We start from the raw sequence: 12381 nt of genomic DNA on the forward strand, positions 1-12381 counted from the left end.
ATCAAATGTTTTAGCCCGGAACATATTAAAAGCTAAACAAATAGCTTTAAGAGAAGAAAAAGGAAACAAACCAAAGCGTTATGAAATCTAGACCAATGGGGATAGACATCTTCTATTTGGAAAATTATGTTTTGCGGCTGCAACCGACATACATTGCTGAACATAAAGAAATGCATAGACAACTCAATTCATTTTGTTTACTAGGTTCATTTGGAATTAAACACTGATGACAGCCTTTCAAGGTATGCACAAACAATATATGTGTGCTGAAGTTAATCGAATAGGTTCACACCTTCTACTTGTGGTATTAAAAATTGTTGTACAATGTCAGAGCAATCAAAATACTTATACAGCAAGTTATCGTCAAGAAACTACAAAAATGATTTTTTTTTTGGCCCTTAATTTCTAAACTATTAATTGCCACCATAACCCAAAAATTAATTCTAACCTTCTACTTGTGGTATTAAAAATTGTGGTACAATGTCAGAGCAATCAAAATACTTATACAGAAGTTATTATCATAAAACTAGAAAAATGCTTGTTTGTGCCCCTAATTCCTAAACGGTTTCGACCATCATAAAAACCTTCAAATTTGTCTTTGTGACCTATATATTTGTAGATCTTTTTTTGTTTCTTTTTCTGTTTATAAAAATGAATTTTCTATAAAGACTCAGCTGACAATTACGGCAATACTGTTTTAATTGCAGATCTTATTTTACTCATCATATTTACAGCTTTTAGTTTTAAACTACACTTACACAGCTGCACATACATGTTTTTGCATATGTCTGAAATCATCATTAAACATATGCATGTTAAATGGCAGACACTTCCATCAGAGAAGTCTTCTGTACACTTGACAAATTTGTAGATCTAGCCCTGTTGATAATTTTGTTTAGTTAACATATATATATTTAACAGTTTTTGCTTTATCTACATTTCTGTACTCTATTGTGGGCCACTAATGCATCATTAAGGGAGATATCCATTTTTATGTTGCAGTAACATGTTGTAATATACTATTATATCATTTATTTATCGATTTCTCTGTGCTGAGAGTTCTTGTGTTTGTTTCTATTGTATTCCTGTCACTAAGTGTTATCATTTTTACCATATTTAAGCATTGCAATATAAGCTGGAGGTTTGGTTAGGTATTAAACCAGGTCTCAACATGTTCAATCCACCATGACCATTAGATTGTTGGACTGGAATAAGCCAGATCAATTTTTACCACTGTGCCATAGGTTTGTGTAACCCATCTGGTATAATTCCAAGTAAAAGCTGGAATAAGACGGTCTCATAGGACTTTGACAAAATAAATGTGTACAATGATGCATTTACTACTGTCTGAGTAAGGTCAGTTTATTTTCAATTTATGAGTTTGACTGTCCCTTTGGTATCCTTCGTCCCTCTTTTATAAATTAATATCTGACCTACATGGACTTTTGACCTATTTCTTATCTAGAGAAACGTTTCCTTAATGTTCAGAAATGCAAAACTATAAACTACACAAGGTATTTCAAATTTAATATCATAAAAAAAAAATACAATGTTAATTTGATCATCAAATGTTATTGGTTGTGCACACCAAATGCCTCGGAGAACAATGATATCTGTCCATACCATATTGGAATTCTATCAATCTGTGAACTGATCTGACAATGCAGTATTAGAGGATTTTTTTCATCTTCCCAGCTCTCTGAATATAACCCGTCACCCCATTTACTTGTTTGGAGGTATAACAAATTAAATTTCTTGATATGAAATTCATGAAAGTTTCTTTGAATATTTCTGTAAAACTGTTTGTTTGAGGCAATGCTGGCATTTTCAATAAAATACTGAAAGTAAGAAGCACAGCGAGTTTTATGCCTGATGTCAGTATCACTCAATGGGACAGAAAATTCATTATAGAATGTGTCTGTTGGCTTTTCTTGAGGATTTATGAACGTAGCTCGATGACTTTTATCTTCGTCAGCATTTTCCTTCATCTCATAACGTTTTCTCCACCATTCAGGTATTTGTTCCACGCTATTTTCATTCACATTGATAATTGTATGGATATTTTTACAGGAAACTGATGGTTTCATTTTCCCGCCACAACAAAGTTCTACAACTGTAGTGAATGAGGTATTTCCGACCCGTTTCAATTTACAACTAACTTCCACTGGAGCTTTGGGAGTAATAACTTCATAAAAGTCCTTCTTAATATCAACTGAGCAAGCTTTGGTAATGGTTGAGTAGTTTTGTTTCAGTAAGGTATTATAGTCTAGGAATGTCTCTTGATTATAAAATGCTGCCGTCTCTACTGTATTCATCATGTCAAATACCCTCCATATGTCTGGTTGACCTTTATGGAAAGAAAGGTACACAAATTATACAAGCTAAAGGGTATGCTACATGTACATGTATGCAATTAAGTATTTTAGTAGGCCAACACTTATTACATGTTAACAATGTATAACAGATGTACTAAAGTAAAATTAAAATAAGAATGTGTCTATAGTACACGGATGGCAACATGCACTATAATTTTCTTTGTTCAGTGGACCATGAAATTTGGGTCAAAACTAACTTTGTATTAAAATTTGAAAGATCATATCAAAGGGAGCACGTGTACTAAGTTTCAAGTCGATTGAACTTCCAACTTCATCAAAACTAATTTGACCATTGTTGACCAAAATCTTTGACCTGAAGAAGGTCAGACGGAAGAACAAATTAACAGACTGAAAAACATAATGCCCCTAGGTGGGTCATAAAAAGTTCAGAATAACAAATCTTACAAGTACAGATTCTAGTAAAATTTACTTGCATATATCAAAGTATATATAAACATGACCTGAGCTTGACTTTATTGACTGCATCTTTTTATTATAGAAGAATATTTCATCTTTTCACTATCACAGTATGTTTTTCTTTTCATTTTAATGTGGTTGATGTGGTTTGTTGGTACATGCACACACATATTTTTTGTTATCTCTTATCATGTACAACTACTTAACACATGTATAAACTATTATGGAACTAATGCCTTATATAATATTTGCTAAATACACTGGACACTTGCCAGCCTTTCATGGCCTAGTGGTTAACTCTCGACCTAAATTTTTTTTTGGTAAACTTTAACTATCTTTTTACAAATGCTAGGTTCACATTTCACATATACATTTGTATTGTCATGACTTAACATGTATACATTTCATCTGACTTACCAAAATGATCCATATCATCATATCGTAACCCTGGTAACACAATATCTACTTCATTTTGCTTGCTATTCACATTCAACCTCAAATTCAGTGATGGATATGCTCTGTCAATAATAAAAAAAAAAATCATTAAATTTTAATTTGCAGATCTAGAGTAAAAAAAATGTACATGTACATGTAGATCTCCAAGACTTGCCGAATAGTCTTCATAAATCTTGGAGCTCTTTGCTGAATTTTTTTCTATCTTTTTTTCTATTTATTTGATAAAAGAAAAATAATGTTTAACCTCATTTTTGCATTTTATTTCAATATCATCTACAAACAAAAATTGTATTGTTTTTTGTCTTCAGTCATGTTAGTTTTTACCTGAACTATTGCCTGAAATTTTCTGGATTAGCTTTATTTACATGTATTGAGAACCAATCAATTTAAATTTTACTTTTATCTTCTAGAGTAGTAAATAATTTATTAACACTGTAGAATATTATCTGCATATATTTGAACAAAATGTTGAGTCATTCAAATAAAATGTCATTTAAAGAAATATTAAATAATGCCATTATAGACATGATAGAACCTTTTGACACCCCTTTGAACATTAATTAACAGGCGCTGGAATTAAAATCTACATGTACATTAACCCATTCTATTCTATCATAAATAACTTTCAAACTGTATGAGAAGAAATAGATTTTAATTTTATAGCAGATGGAGGTCCTGAAGTAGACAATCCAAAGCCTCTGACAACTCAATCAATACTGTTCATGTTGCTGCTATATATTTATTTATATATATGTAAAGCCTTTTAACCAGTTTTCAATTATTTTAATACAGCTATTTAGCAGTGACCATGGTGACATGATTCTTATCCATTTTCCAAAAAGCTGACAGGGAAATGTGAACAAGTTAGTCATGTTAGTTAAAAAAATTGTTTCTCATTTTTTTTTCATCAATGGCAATATTCGTATTTATAAGATGTGGTAAAGAGACAACTCTCCATCCTAGTCAAAATGTAAAAATAATTATGTCCAAATATAGCCTTCAAGACAGAGCCTTGGCTCACACTGAACAAACTGTAACATGTATAAACATGATAGAGGGTCCCAAAAATGGTTAGAACAAAACAATTTAAACATGTTAAACAGGAAAACCAATGGTGTAATTTTAAATCAATAAACATGAGAAACACATTGTAAAATACATATTGAAATTTTGCTAACAATTTGCATATATATAGCATGTATAGGCTATTTTTTGCCGGATTAAATCAAATATTTAATAAAAAATATACCTTCATGTGCTACGTACTTTTTAAGTAAAATGAAGACCAAATTTTATATATTTGTTACAAATTTAGATTTGTGGATGTATTTTTCCTTTCGACAGAAATACATAACTTTTTTGTTTTAAAAGATAAACACTAGCTGTTTTTTGTTAAATTATATATGTAAATTCTGTTTTATATAAATTTCCTTTAAATATGTGCCATTTGTTTTTCAAATATCTCATATTTATCAAATGTTCACGAATGTAGTAAAAAAACATCATTTTTTGCCGCATAATTACATTGTAGTTAGGCCTAAAAAAAATAATGTTGTGTTTCCGATCACCCCCTTGAAATTTTGAAGGGACGGTAGGTAGGGATTTTTTTTTTTTTTTTTTTTTTTTTTTTTTTATATAATATTATATAAAACTCAATTTCCAGTTACCAGACAAAAGTTTGGGATTTAATAGAAAGAGATTGATTACCCACTTTAAAAATCTCCCTGAGATAACTTTTAGTTTACCGCTTTTAAAATCCCCCTTAAATAACTTTTAGTTTACCCCCTTTTAAAATACCCCTGAAAAAAAATAAGTCCAAACCTAAAAAATAATTGGGCTGCACTTCCCCTAGGAAATTAGCTTTTTAAACCCAATTCCCCTATTTCAGGACCAAAAGTTTGGGATTGTCAGAGAAAGAAATTGAGAAGATGTGGGGCAGATTCATTTATAGGAACATGAACCAAACATCATCCCAAACTTACAGATAGACACATATATTATATACACTGTTCCCTGGCAGGACACTTTCTTTTGGCAAAGCATCTGTGGCTTTTCATCAGAATGTCTAAAGCGTTGATTGGCTGAATAGTTTCAGATGGATTAATTTCAGGTTCATTTTGAAGAAGGGTCTGGCATGAAAATTTGATAAATTTAATTCCAAAAGATTGCATTGTTCCAATAGTTGTGTTATTGTCATCAATCTCGGTCTAGTCATTTTTGCCGGTGGCCGAGCACAAAATTTGTGTTGTGTATTTTTTTTCATCGATGTTAGACATTGGATGAATTTCATTGCTAATTAATGTCAAAAAAGGTGTTACTTTCTGTAAAATTTAGAAATATTTTTTTCTCCGCGAAATGGTCACATTTTCCGCATTGAACATTGAATAGGACACGTTGTGTTGCCATGTTCAAACACTGACAAACGAAAATAACTACTGTGCATGCTCCTGCATATATAATTAGCCAAGAAGATTCCACTTTCCAGTACATACTAAAAATAAGCCTCGAGTTTAAAATTAGCGTTGTTTTCTTTTGGGGCGATAAAAAGATCGAGGGACTTAGAATTTTTTATTTTCTTTCAGAAAAAACGGTCGGTAGGTATACAAATTATTTTTTTTCCCACATCAGCTTTAAAAACTTTTGAGTCGCGGTCTGAAGGACAGTCGGTCGGGTGACCGGAAACACAACATTTTTTTTTTAGGCCTTATCAAATTTAAAAAAATTACACTATTTACATTTTCGTGAAGATTGGCACAAATGATCTTCTTACCTAATCAAACCAAATGGCATTTTAAAACAGAGGGGTCCATGAACTCGTTTTCAAGTTACAATGTAGATGAGTTTGAATGTCAATGATGATAAAAATCAGTGGAAAACTTAATGTTTTCCCGATATGTCATAGTTTGACCTCACGAAAATAACAAATTATATGCCCTTAAGAACCACACAATCAAACGACAAGCACTGAACAACAGGCTCATAACTTAGAACATGTGCATGATATGCTGCAGATTAAAACTACAGTAGTAAGGTGCTGAAATCTCCCCTAACCTGGGGCAGTGGTGCAAACAGTACATCACAGGAAAGCATTATACAGACTATAGAACTGTGGACGGAGTCTCTTGAAATATTTATTTTCAAATTGAGAAATATATACAGAACAGAACAGAACAGAACATATTTTATTTCCAATTAAGGGCCCACAAGGGGCATACAGAGTATACATGAATAAGGCAAAAGAATATTGATTTGCATAGATACATAGATACAAACAACTTTTTTTTTTACATACAGTTACAATACAATTACTAACTCATATATGTACATGTTGTGTCACAGGAATCGGAAGTTCTATCAATAAAATTCTGTAAATAATAAAGTTGCTATCAATAGAGCTTCTCGATGTTGTGTCAAATGCTATAAATGTATGATGTAATGGAATAAAGACTTCAATTGAATCTAAAATAAGCTATTTTCTTTAGAATTTAATTTGCTGTCTACCTGATAAGTTTTCTTATCGAATGTCTCAATGTTGTCATGATTTGTAAGCAAGATCTGGTCACTGCGAAACTGAGAAACAGGGCACCAGTAAGAAATGAAACACATGTTAGGATGGTTCTTTGTCGGAATCATAAAAAAAGTACACTATTACCCATTTAATGAATCTAAAAACTAAAACTACAACGAACCATTAATTTATATTTTTCGTTATATGCAAATATGAATCCACTTGGACATCAGAGAAAGTCCATTTTCAACACAATGCTACATAATTTTCAAAACAAAACAAAAATCACTTTAAAAGATCCTTTTCATTGACTATATGCATCTTACATATGACGTGGCCAGCCAGTCTGTGTTTATACAACCCGTCGCTTGTGTTTTTTTCCATGGTTAATATTTGCTATTTTGTTTGTTTGTTTCTCTCTATGTGATTTAGATGATACCACAATGTTGACTGCTGTGCCATTATAGACATTCAGTTTACCTATTGTGTCTGGTTATTTTTTGTTCACTCAGCATTTGGCATGAAATTTTAGACGACTGTCTATATATTTATAAGTGAGAGGTTTAGCAAGCAATTAAACCAGCTGGTTTAATCTGCCATTTCTAAATGAGAAAATGCCTGTACCAAGTCAGGAATATATGACAGTTGTTATGATCCATTCGTTTGATGTGTTTGAGCTTTTGATTTTGCCATTTCATCATGTTGATTAGGGACTCTTTTTTATGATAATTCGGCTCGGAGTCCAGTAATTTTGTGATCTTACTTTGTTCATGTGGTAACCCGAAAGAGCCCGTCCTTTTTCATCAGTCGATTGTACATGTGACACTATCGAAAACGAATTTTAATCGTACTTAAATTCCTTGATAAAGTAAGTAAGTATATTAAGTAAAACTTTATTTGGATTCGGCATATTGACAAACAATACAAACATAAGCTCTAATGAGTTTTTCACCGAATATAAAAACATATCGGCAATAACAAATAAAGCAAGGCATGCAGCATGCAATAAATAATAAAAAGCAGCACCAAAATTTAACTCTAAGCAAATAGCATATACATGTATCTTTCAAAATACCAAAACATATATATGAAGCACTAAATTTTTTTTAAATTTGCAGTTTAAAATATTTTTTTTTTAAATTTATGATTTATAAAGTAAAAATTTCAAATCTTTCAAATTTTAAAAAGTAAAAAACAAAATTTCAGTTGCAATGCAAGCTGTTAATGCAGCATAAAAAGCATAACTTATTGTAACACAAATTATCTACAGGCAGAGCAAAAACATTCTGTTCCACTCCAGGACTGAACAAGACTCTTAAAATGTGAGAAGCTGTTAACAGTCCTGAAATGGTCTGGTAAGCTATTCCATAAAGAAGCAGCAGCAAAACTAAAAGATTTGTTTCCATATGAGGTAGTTCTTACCTGTGTTATTTCCAAAACATTACTGTATCTAAAAGAATATTTAGTGTGTTTAATTTGGAGTAAATTTTGTAAACATACAGGAGCCAAATTATCTTAAATTTTATAAGTCTCAAGTGCCATTGATGTCCTGATGTGTCTTACTTGTAGGGTTGGAACCTTTACGTTCTCAAGAAGAGTTTCAGAGGATGATAAATAGTCGTCATATACAAATCTTAATGCTCTCTCTTGTATTTTTTCAAGTTTTTTAGAATTTTTCTCTGTACAAAAATGCCAAGCCAAAGGGCAAAAATTAAAATTACTCAAAATAAAAGTATGAAAAATTGTAAGTTTATTTAATCTGTTTAAAAATGATCCAATTCTCTTGAGAACATTCAGCTGTTGTGATGCCTTTCTACACAAATTACTTATATGTGCATCAAATTTTAGTTGGTAATCAATATCAATTCCAAGTAACTTTACTGTTTCTTCACATGATAAAATATTTTGCTAAATTTGTATAGATGGATTTTTTGCAAAGGTTTTTTTCCCTACAGCAATAACTTGAAATTTATCAGGATTTGCCTGCATCTTATTTTCTTTAAACCAATCAATAAGCACTCGAGACTGTCAGATTCTAATATGGATATGAGATGGTCATAATCCGGACTACTAAAAGACAGAGTATTGTCGTCCGCATAATCATATAATGTACTATGTTTAACAAAATAAAAAATATCATTTATGAAGATATTAAATAAAAGGGGCCCCAATATGGAACCTTGGGGTACCCCTTTTTGGATGTCAGCCCAGCTACTCAGAACACCGTTTACTTTAATTTGCTGTTTTCTATCAGAAAGATATGATTTTAATAAAGATACTGAATTTGGAGAAACACCATATGCTAGTAATTTATCTAGTAAAATTTCATGAGGTAAGCAGTCAAAAGCTTTTGATAAATCCATAAGAACTGCAGCTATACATGTATATAAGTTTTTGTCTAAAGCTTTACGCCAGTCTTCCAGTAATCTGAGCAACGTAGTCCACTCTGACATCCATGTCCTCTACGGAAAGCACCTAGATAAGGATTAAAAATGGAATCAAAGAAATCGTATAACTGTATTTCAAATATCTTTTCGTAAAATTTTGAAAAAATAGGTAAAACACTGACTGGTCTGTAATTTGATTTCAGTAGTGGGTCGCTCTTTTTATGTAAGGGTGTAACTTGGGCTTCTTTAAGTTTGTCTGGAAATATGCCCGTGTCCACAGTCAAATTAATAAGACTGGTCAGCTGAGGTGCAACGACAGATTTACTTGCTTTAACTATTTTGCTGGTATCCCATCTGCTCCAGTTGCTTTTTTGACATTAACTTTATTGATGATTTTTTCCACTTTTTCTGATGTCACCTTTTCAATACGATCGAACCAATAACGATAATTTTAGCTTTGATTTGTGTTAGCTGTTATTTATATAACGAGGTTTGAGAGAACGGCAACCGAACAGCACAAAACAGTACATCAAAAATCATCTAGAATTCAACACATTGCCTTCGAATTCGTAGAAAGACACATCATGTCGCTTTGATTTTGAAAAATACATTAATCTTAAAACATCTTTGGACGTTTGACAGCCAAAATCAGTTAAATGGGACCATAGCAATGACCAAAACGGCAAGAATCAGCCTAACACATTTAATTTTTTAATGTGGTATATTGCAACTTCTTAATTTTTGATTACGAGCACTGAATAGTCTTATTATATTTTTTTCCCAGCAACTCATTTGAAACATGTTATCATGGTTATTACGTGGTGTGTATTACGTTACTTGCTCTGCTCTAACCTTTCAACAGATGAATAACGCGTGTGCTTTTCATTTTCCTTTTTCCATTAATATTGTTGACGGTTTTGACTTTTCAACTTTTTACACTAAACGATCAAACAATCTTATCAAGCAAACGTGTTCCTGTTTGGTTATTTGATCGTTTGAAAAATCTTATTGCAGTTGCTGCAACTCAAATACAGACTCTTTTCTAATGACAAAGGTAAATATGTAAGATATATTCTAACCGGAGATGTAATTAAATGATTGATGCTATGTATTTTTTCTTGGCATCATGTATGTACGTTTGGGCAATCGTGTGTACCGGTTTGATGAGGGTATTGATATGGGCACAAGTTGTCCCACTTTAATAGCAGACATGTTCTTGTACTATCATTAATCACAGTTAATGGTCAAACTCAGTAAAATGGTAAAGTTCATTCTAAATTCCATTCAATTGATAAATTCAACAAAACTATCCGTTATCTATATATGACATTTTGTCGCGAAGTAACCAACATTCTATTTTCTTAATTTTTTGGACGGTTTGGATTTCAATGAACGTAATTTGTGTACATATTTTAAACTGTTATATTATTGAGTCAACTTGAAGGCTTTTTTCATCACACATTGTTCAAAACCTTTACTAAATGCCTCCATTGATACAAATATTTGGTTTGGATGTTTGGCTCTACTCAAAGAAGAATGATTACAATCGGAATAGGGTGTCCTTATTTTTACGACCATTTTGTATTCTGAGTCCATAAACGATCCGGGTAAACTTAGTGAATTTAAAAGTTACCAACTCAGCCTTGTGATTAGATCTTTGAAAATAGTTTCATCGGTATAATTATAATTGAATTCCTTATCAGTAAATAAAAACTAAACTGAATAGTATTTTATACACACCGATGTATGTACATTAACGGTTCTGCATTCTGTTGATACCTTAATTTTGGCATTCACAAGATCATGTTTTTTCTCCGACTGTGAATGACTTTTATACAATATATTCATTGAATGTTGGGTGTGCTTTTATACGCTAAATCCATCAAATATTGGATGTGAACTGATTGATATTTTGATCTTAGACACTCGTTTGAATTGTTTTACATTTGTCATTGCAGGGCCTTGGTATGTGTGTTTCTGATTGTAGAAGGCCGTACAGTGACCTGTAGTTTTTAAATTTAATGTCAGTTGGTATCTGGTGGGGATACGTCTCATTGACAATCATACCACATCTTAATTCTTACTTTTTTAAAGACTGTGCAAAACGACCTCCAACATAAAAAAATGGCTTAGATGCAACTAAGGATCACGCACGTATATTGTTTACTTATTGACTGGCTATGAGTAGAATGGTACGTTTATTGTTCCCGAGGTTCAACTATAATTGCATTGAGGCGTAGCCGAGGTCAATAGCTGTATCAGAGATGATAATTCACTTACTATTATTTTATTGAAAAAGACAACAGAAAATAAATGGCGGGGGTATACATGTATATATCAACTAATCCTATTATAAAAAAACAGATTATTTATAAAGAAAATAATAATCGAGGCATATTAAATAAATATACAAACTAGGGATGGAATCATGAGGCAGATAATTATGCATACTTTCTCTCGATCATCTGGTCACTTGAAATTCACTGGTCCTGAACTGAAATTTCTATTTTACTTCTTATCATAGATATTTTAAGCAACTACTATTTTTTTATACGGGTGTTGTCATTTATAAGTGTGGATTTGTATTTGACCTCTCCATTTGGATTTGTTGTCTGATTTTGCAGCTAGACAGTAGTAATTTATTATATATTTGTTTGTATTTGTTGTGTTTGGTTGCTGTCTCATTGACTGGTCTCCGCAACTTCTGCCTCATTGACTGGTCTCCGCAACTTCTGTCTCATTGACTGGTCTCCGCAACTTCTTTTATCTTTACAACATATCCTTGTATATCATATCATTATTAACCTATAGTTACAAATGTATCAATAAGACTGGTGTTTTAGTCTCATGCTCTGGTTACTTTTCACTTTTGTATTAAAAGGTGACGGTGGCGATGGTAAGAGTTGAAGTAGTAGTAGAAGTTGTTTTTTTTTTTCTCGAAAAGATTGATGATTCAAAATCTCATGAAAATTCATAAAGAATAGAGTGCTTCAGGAAAAAATAGTATGTTTCTGTCTTAAATTAGTATAACTGAAAATATATGCAACATTGATCCCGAGGGAGATATGTTGTTTCGTGTATGTTGTTAAAACATTGATTGCTTACTAATATTCAAAGTAGAAAATATTTGTTTGTCCACGTAAAACCCAAACATCCTTCCAACGTAAAGAATTTATAGGAAATAGTTCATGGACTCCAGGAAGAGTTTGACAATTTAAAAATATTTCAAACACATAAC

The 12381-nt window shown here is 31.8% G+C and overlaps 1 protein-coding gene across 1 annotated transcript; it reads right to left on the reverse strand.

Moving 5' to 3' along the window:
* Positions 1 to 1512: 1512 nt before the first annotated feature.
* On the reverse strand, positions 1513 to 6868 carry LOC143080188 (uncharacterized). Its single transcript, XM_076255916.1, has 3 exons — positions 6750 to 6868; positions 3210 to 3310; positions 1513 to 2347 (listed from the first exon to the last, which is right to left on the reverse strand). Exons 1-3 carry the CDS (start codon positions 6785 to 6787, stop codon positions 1572 to 1574), a joined length of 915 nt encoding a protein of 304 aa, XP_076112031.1. The 5' UTR covers positions 6788 to 6868; the 3' UTR covers positions 1513 to 1571.
* Between the last annotated feature and the right edge of the window lie 5513 nt (positions 6869 to 12381).

Source organism: Mytilus galloprovincialis, chromosome 6 (genome assembly GCF_965363235.1).
Source record: "Mytilus galloprovincialis chromosome 6, xbMytGall1.hap1.1, whole genome shotgun sequence".
NCBI lineage: Eukaryota > Metazoa > Mollusca > Bivalvia > Mytilida > Mytilidae > Mytilus > Mytilus galloprovincialis.

What these genes read in the sequence shown, in the direction of transcription:
- LOC143080188 (XM_076255916.1), bottom strand. Translation starts at nt 6,787, where the DNA reads ATGACAACATTGAGACATTCGATAAGAAAACTTATCAG. An exon ending in TCGATAAGAAAACTTATCAG is followed by an intron (nt 3,311 to 6,749) that starts GTAGACAGCAAA and finishes TATTATTGACAG; the next exon opens with AGCATATCCATCACTGAATT. An exon ending in TGATGATATGGATCATTTTG is followed by an intron (nt 2,348 to 3,209) that starts GTAAGTCAGATG and finishes CTTTCCATAAAG; the next exon opens with GTCAACCAGACATATGGAGG.